The sequence below is a fragment of the Nestor notabilis genome, unplaced genomic scaffold (genome assembly GCF_000696875.1).
Source record: "Nestor notabilis isolate BGI_N333 unplaced genomic scaffold, ASM69687v1 scaffold21091, whole genome shotgun sequence".
In the NCBI taxonomy this organism is placed as follows: Eukaryota; Metazoa; Chordata; class Aves; order Psittaciformes; family Psittacidae; genus Nestor; species Nestor notabilis.
The window spans coordinates 1-8,010 of record NW_009914554.1 but is presented as its reverse complement, the minus strand read 5'-3'; the positions used below and the strand labels follow the sequence as shown (position 1 = coordinate 8,010).

General features: G+C 40.2%; 1 protein-coding gene across 1 annotated transcript in view; it reads right to left on the bottom strand.

Moving 5' to 3' along the window:
* Positions 1-8,007, bottom strand: part of HSPA14 (heat shock 70kDa protein 14) — a gene marked incomplete at its 5' end in the record, with an annotated part of 11,457 nt that extends 3,450 nt beyond the window's left edge. Inside the window, 11 exons of the mRNA XM_010023717.1 lie at positions 1-162; positions 623-725; positions 2,518-2,673; positions 3,576-3,737; positions 4,531-4,635; positions 5,730-5,820; positions 5,930-6,023; positions 6,600-6,648; positions 7,625-7,707; positions 7,803-7,883; positions 7,972-8,007. The exon at positions 1-162 is cut by the window's left edge and continues 66 nt beyond it. Coding sequence (XP_010022019.1) covers positions 1-162; positions 623-725; positions 2,518-2,673; positions 3,576-3,737; positions 4,531-4,635; positions 5,730-5,820; positions 5,930-6,023; positions 6,600-6,648; positions 7,625-7,707; positions 7,803-7,883; positions 7,972-8,007 — 1,122 coding nt within the window. The remainder of the gene's footprint in view (positions 163-622; positions 726-2,517; positions 2,674-3,575; positions 3,738-4,530; positions 4,636-5,729; positions 5,821-5,929; positions 6,024-6,599; positions 6,649-7,624; positions 7,708-7,802; positions 7,884-7,971) is intronic.
* Between the last annotated feature and the right edge of the window lie 3 nt (positions 8,008-8,010).

The window sequence follows — 8,010 nt, the reverse complement described above, 5'->3', positions numbered from 1 at the left end:
CAAAGGATCCTGTTTCCCTAGCAGGATTCCTGCCTCTATGGCTGCACCAATGGGAATAACTTCATCTGGAGGAATCGAATTCAGTAATTCCACAGTTGGGAAAATGTCTTTGATCAGCTGCTGTAGCTTTGGGATTCGAGCAGACCCACCACACAGAACTACCTGGAAAACATGCCTTAATCATTTCAAATCTTTCTTCTGACAGATAAAAGAAACAGGTCACAACTTGCAGTACAGAAATGCAAACAGCTCTGGGATATTTTACCATCTGCAGGTGTTAGAAGAAAAACTGATGCCATCTTTGCCTGACTTGTGTTATTCTGTATTTGAAATTAAAAGAAATAGTTTGCAAGTTTTAATGGTGTCTTGAAAAAAAAGTGTTTCTTACAGTAATGAACAGCTTACTAAAATAAGCTCCATTTTCAAAAGTTGAGGTCATAAAAAATAAAAAAAGCAAAGGTAGGAGTTCTGAAGATCTTGAGTCTACATACTTTGTTGGATCTGAGCAAAAATGCTTTAGCACATAATGAAATAATCTCTGTCTGCAAAGAAAACAGGGCCCATAAATATTCTTCTTGTGGAGCTATAAAGCATACTCCAGACAAGTGATTTCTATTATTACCTTATTAATATCATCTGCTGTAAATCCAACTTGCTGCAAGAGCTTTTTAATGGCTTCTACACATTTACTAAAAAGCGAGGAACAGATAAGTTCAAACCTGGCCCTACAAGGAAAAAAAATAGATTCAATCAATGTTATCTCCTCCATTAAAGACAAACACCTGAAATGAAAGAATCTATCTTTATCAGGGACTGCAGCGATAGGACAAGGGGGAATGGGTTTAAACTTAAACAGGGGAAGTTCAGGTTGGACATATGGAGGAAGTTCTTTACTGTGAGGGTGCTGAGACACTGGCACAGATTGCCCAGAGAAGTGGTAGATGCTCCATCCCTGGCAGTGTAAAAGGTCAGGTTGGACAGAGCCTTGGGTGACATCGTCCAGTGTGAGGTGTCCCTGCCCATGGCAGGGGGCTGGAACTGGATGATCTTAAGGTCCTTTCCAACCCAAACCATTCTACAATTAATATATAGAATATACTTTGGTTTTCTTGTTATACCAGGTACTAAAAAAGTTGGTTTTTAAATCACTATTTCCCATTTATTGATCTTGACAAAGTGATTTGTGTTGTTGTGAAAACATCTGTGCTATTGATTCCACCAGCAACATCTACATGGAACACACATTCATGCTGCTTTGGTGTACTGAGAGAAAACCCAGTATTGTTTTCTTGACAAAACCCAGTACTGTTGTCTTGACCCATATTTGAAAAAAAAAGGAACAATCCTGGAACTGCTTCATTCCCTTTAAAATGGAGACACAAAGATGCAAGTGTGCCTTTTGAATTTCCAGAGGCAAATCAAGCTGGGTCCTGATTTGCACTCAAGCAGTAGGGTGAGCAAACTGAAAACCAAATTTGTGCTTGTTTCAGGCTCTTTCAAGCCTGAAGAGGAAGTTTTACCCTGTGTGAATACAGCAAGTCAAATTCCAGTCCATGGCACTGGCATCCTCACCCAACGCTGAGCCAGAACAAATGACACAGTAGTGCTTCTCACACTGGCAAATACACTGTGCCTTATTTTACCAGCTCCAACTGCTGCAGCAGTGGATGCACACTTCTGGAATGGAACAGTCTGTTTCATTCTGCTAAAGCTGCTGCAGGCTGGAGGAGCCATCAAAATTAACTGAACATCTCACTCAATGAGAGATCATCCCATGGGAGAAGAGGCTCAGAGCAGGACACAGCAGTATGAACAAAAAGACATAGAACATCTCTTTTACTCCAGCTGTCCGAAAGAGGCAACATCAAGACATCCATGACTCCTATCACTCTGGAGCTCACTTACATGAGAGTCCAAAAGCCTTCTTTGTTAAGGAAAACCCAGCAGCAACAATGTTCAAGGCCAGGCTGGACAGAGCCTTGGGTGACATCGTCTAGAGGGAAGTGTCCCTGCCCACGGCAGGAGGTTGGAACTGGATGATCTTAAGGTCCTTTCCTACCCAAACCATTCTATAACAAAACCAGTAAGGGGTGGAACTACCTTGAGTAATAACAGTATCTACCCCCCTTTCATCAATAACCAGGGTCCAAAGATGGGGCCTTCTTGTGCCTTTTTTCATTTTTGTTCATCACAGGATGCTGTGCCACACAGACTTCAGTCTGAGGACCCAAGCCCCTCGTGGTCCCTCAGGTCTCCTTGTGCCTTTTTGTACTTTATTTTCTACCCATTATGGCAATATTGTTAGTGTTACTACCCTAACTACTACAGAACCATTAATATGAAACAAAGCTGAAAGAAAGCAAGTTGGTCTTCTATCTTGTTCCTAAAATTAATGCCAAAGAAATAAAACCCTGTTGAACATCCTAGATACCACCTAGAAGGACTTCAAGCATAGTTGTCTTTGTTAAACCACCACAACAGTTTTATATAAAGCCGTAGTTTCAAGATTCACTTTACCTGGACACATTACAATCAAAATCCAATCCATCATACAATGAATCCACAAAACAGTTTGCACTTCCCAGGGTTGACAAAGAGTGCTTTGCAATATCAGCACTGTTCATTAACTTCATCATGGCTCTGGGATTTCCTCTAATATCGTGTTTACAAGACCTACATTAAAAAAGAAGAGGTATCAGTTTAGAAATGTGGGAATTTGGGTCATCAGGGTAACTTTCTGAAAGGACAAACAGGTTGAAATTATTGAACTTTTCTGTAGACATTTTAGTATTACCTCCAATACCACTGTTTAAAGCTCATAAAAAAAATAAGTGTCTTTCAATTTCAACCAAAGAACACCATACAGAGACACCCTGCCCTTGGGCATTAGTGTTGATCATACAGATTTGAGTCTTTCTGAACAGATTCTCAGCTGAGCAAATCCCACGACTGCAAAGAATAGCTATAAAAGAGCTGCAAGTTAACCAATTTGAACCACAGATCAGAAGAAATGGAACACTGAACATGAGGCACCTCAACAAAGTAGTATGTTTCATGCAAACAGTTTCCTTCTATATAGCTATAGCTGAATCCAGGACAGGTAGTATGCAACTGACCACCTTAATATCACTGGAGTTAATGCTAATGCATCTGTTCATTTTTGTTCATCACAGGATCCTGTGCCACACAAACTTCAGTCTGAGGACCCAAGCCCCTTGTGGTCCCTCAGGCCAACAAGAAAAATCAAACAAAACCCACACAGGTGAATTCACTGCCACCCCAAAAGCTTGTGACTGAATGCACATAAGCAGCTTGTAGTCACATACATCACCTGAAACACCAAGTGGTTCATAGCTGAGCCTTTATAGTTCAACACCAACTTCAGGCAACGTCAACACAAACCCAAGTTACTTCCCAGTCTGCCTCCTTGGCCCCCAACAACTTGACTGTTTCTTTAGTCTGAGCCACTTCACTCACAGACAATCTGCTACATCTGACAACACAATCTTTTGAAAGCAAGCATCAGATAACAAAGTTCCTGTCCTAACAGCAACATGCTTGGAATTCATACCTACCTCTGGAACTCAGAAGCCAAGTGTTGTGCTAGAGCTTCTGTGAAGCAAACACCGCCAATGGTATCATCTGTGTTCGTAGCAAGCACACGATATATCCCACTGTTTACTTCTATGACTGTGATAGAAAGCGATGTTCCGCCGAGTTTATAAACCAACACATTGCTGTCATATTAAAAAAACCCATGAAACATTAATTATCATTAATAAGCCATCTAAAACTATGTTAACTTTGATACGCTGTCTAAAAACATTACTGACATATAATGCATTGCAGGTTTGAATCAGTTTTGTCAAGAGAATTTGAGTTGGGGTGTTTGTATTTAATGCATTTTAGTACCACTGACTACTTGACGATGTTCCCTAAAGAACAGAATTTCATACAGTGAGAGCAGCCAATGTTTTTCCTGCGATACAACTGAGAACTGAACATTACATTTAACGTTATAGGCAAGAATTATATGTGAAGGGTAGAAAATGCCAAGACAAAAGCCATCTGTTTGAACTGACAGCAGTCTTTGGTATTCTGAAAATTATGTGAATTACCTGAATACTCCTAAGGGAAACCCAATGCACCCCTGAACCCAGGAACAATGCTTTAATTCTGCTGCTGTATGTAAAATGACCCCATCTCCCTCAGTTAAAAACCAGCTATGCCCGAATCTGTTTAAAAAGGGATGGATTTTAATTCAAGCCAATAGTTCATTAAAGAGCAAGACAGAATCTGGGGACAAATCCTTAAAGACAATTCTTAAAAATTAAAAAACAAAACAAAGGTATTTAAACCACTCTGGATTTACAGCTTCTAAATTGTTATTGGCTTTATTGAGAGAAAACCAAACCTCGAATCATTAATTGTGTGTTGACTGCTAAGGCAACACAGCATTCCCTCATTTGAGATTTCTCAGGACTTAAGTACAGCAGCTTAAATTTAAGAAGTAAAATATCAGGATTTTACCTTTTCCCAGTGGGTGAATCTTGGCCAATTCCATAAGCCAGGAGAGCTGCAGATGGTTCATGAATTAATCTCATAACATTAAATCCAGCAGCTGCAGCTGCTTCCCTGAGATAATGGAACATTTCATTTTATTTTAATGATTTCACTACAGTCATGCAAGCTATTAAGATTTCATCTGAACTACATATGCCACCAACTCAGAACTTGTTTACAGCAACATATTAACAAGGCTAAGCGACTGGAAAAGAAAAGTGTCAAGATGTTCAGTTGCTACAGTGTTCCTCAGGTAGCTGGATCTGCTGCATGCTCATGGTCAAAGGAAACACTGATGTATCAGTCTACATACCCCATAAAACCAGCAACCTCTGCTCAACTTCAAGATGAGAAAACCCACTCTCAATCAAACTTGGTAACTTATCTTCAGATGAGGTTTTAAAAGTTCCTGGAACATTATTTCAACAGGTATCATGCTATGAAAACTGGTTTAACTTCCAAATCAAGTCACCACACCTCATTTCTCACATTTTCTTTACATGTTTTCCTGCAAGTTGTTTCCTCCAGTTTGAAGTAATTTTTAAACTTGTACACCAAAGCAAGAGAATGCTTCATTAGTTTCATTATACACACTGCAATCAATGTTCTATGACCAAATTCAAATGTCTTTTAAGTATCTCCTGACAGTCAAGCAAGAAACAGAAGCTGCTGATTATTCACAGCTTAAAGTCTATTTATGGTTTCAAATAGAGGAACTTTTACAGCAGAACTTTTTCCAAACAGAACTTCCAAGTAGGATACTGGTTGTGTATTCTGTTATGTGCTCTCTGACAAAACAGTCCTCAACAGCCATGTAACACCACTAGGTTTGATTGTATGAAAGAATGGAAAATTATGGAGGGGGCTGAGAAATGACTTGCATTTCCCAGGGGACACTGAAGATCCACATCTGAAATGACATTCTAACCTTGATGATACCAAAATTCCCTCTCACCTTAGTTGATTCAGAATCTCATTTTGGATACAACAGCGAATTTCATAAAAAGTTTCTCAAGTCAGGATTTAATCTCCTGCTTCCAAATTTTCTCAGTTCAAATAATATCCCAGTGTTTTGACCAGAGTCTAGCAGGAGAATTCCCACTGCTGAGCTGCCAGCTGGTCTGCTTTAGGCATGTTAAATAACGGAAAAACCTTAATCCTCTTACCCCAGGGCATTCTTCTGATTCTCTCCAAAATCAAATGGCACAGTGATAACAACGTCATTCACATCTGAGCCCAATGCAGACTGAGCAGTTTCTGTTTATAAACACAGGCAGAACATATTGATCAAAGCAAAAACCCCCACATCTTAAAAATATGAGGAGAGCTTAAACTAAAACATGTTCTGATTTTACTTATTACTTACCTTTCATCTTACTGAAAATCAGTTTTGCCACATCTTCTGGGGTAATAAGTTTATTATCTATTTCATATTGAAGCTTTCCATTCTTATCAACCACCTGTAAGCAAAACCAACATACCTTTGTTAGACACATAACTTGCTTTCTAACAAAAAGTAATGTTTAATTTAGTTTCTGTTCAAAGTGAAAAGCACTGGACTGGGTAAATACTTTATGCATTTGAACTCTAGGACAAGAGAATAAATGCTTCCAAGATGCTATCAATGTTCACAAAATAAATTGCATTATCCATCAGACATGACAGTGACATTCACATGAACTGCATTTGACTCCAGACTTTCTTTTCCTATTAAGTTTTACTCAGTACAAAGCCAACATCTAGAACAAAATGCACTTGCCTGCTAAGAAGCACCATGATGCTATTACCCAGATACATTAAGAATTGCCCCTTTTGGGAATGGCAGAGAGAGATTAATTTTTCTGTTGGACTGTGTTATGGTGGCAGATCTCAGAACATGGTTAAGTTCTCTGTTTTATAAAGAGGAACATTCTGTGTAGCAGCAAATGGACATCACTGCAGAACACAAACATGGCATGGCACGAACAACAACAACAAAAGTATAAGATGATACAAGTTATTCTGGGAAAGCCAGAAAAGAAATAGATGATACTCACTGAACATTTGCTTTCTGCAATGTATTTCTCTGCCTGTGGGTCACCAGAGCTGTCCAGACAAATTGAAAATAACAAGATCAATCATATGTTCAAGGATAATTGCACAAACTCATCTTGCTGATGCTCCTTCATAATGTCTACAGCAGATGAAGCTCTACTTCAACCAAAATTCGCTTTTCCAGTGTGTGAATACATTTATGTAGGAGAAGAAAAACTAATAGTTCAGACTGCTGCTATCTGCCAAATTCCTTTCCCCAAACTCATGACTGAAAAAAACAGTGAAAAGAGAAAACGAACCCCAACACAATGTTCTAACCTGCTTATCCCAAATAATCATTATAAAAGATTTCGGTGGCACTTTTGGTGCCTTCACTGAAATAATGTGACAGCCATAAACTGACCATCCTTAACCCTCTATGACACATTTGAGAAGTGCTGAGAAATGCATCAGAACAGACAATATCTTGTCAACTCCTTTCAGTGAACAGGCTCTAACACACAGCCAGGTTATCACTGAGTTTTGTCACATCTGATGTTAGACCTGAACCAACAAGTTCAGTTCCAGTATCACTGTACCTGCGAGCACAAACTGTCACAGCTCCACTAACTAAAGAATCACAACAGACATTACATCAATGTGTTTCACAGCTGTAATAAAAGCAATACAAGGTTTCATGCAAATAAAACTGCAGTGGGTTTTAGCCACAGAAAAACATGTAGATAACAAGATGGTTTCGTTAAGAAACTCAAGTGTATATCAAAAGAATATTTGCAACTCATTACTCAACTTCGCAATTTGATTTTCGCAGGCAAATTCAGACGTAAAATCCTACATGTCTTTATTCATGGAGTGAAATATAGAATGACAAGTTCCTAATACAGTGAATTTTAAAGACATGACTCACCCTCCTGACACTACTCTCGCACCAGATTAAAATGCCTTCAACACCAGTGCTGAGACTACATTTCACACACCACAGGGAAAACCAATCTCCTGACGTCCCCTTTCACACCCGTTCTCTTACCTCCGCCCCAGGATCTGCTTTACTTTCACTACAGTGTTTGAAATATTTCTTATTCTACTCTGCTTCGCAGCTAAGCCAACAACCTGCATGGAAAAGAAAACAGGAAAGAAGTGAGCACCCGGCAGCGCCAAGCTCCCGTCCCTGCCCCCCCAACCCTCCACACACAGGGAAGCCTCACCTCCTCGCTCTCCGAGAACGCAACCACCGCAGGAGTGACCCTGTCCCCGGCGTCGTTGGCAACCACATCGGCGCGGCCATCCTGCGGACACAGGCACGGTCCGTGAGCCGGCAGTGCCCCAAGGGACCAGAGGTGACCGCAGCCCACCCGCTCCCCCCCGGCCCCTCACCTTGTAGACGGCAGCGCAGGCACAGCTGGCGCCCAGATG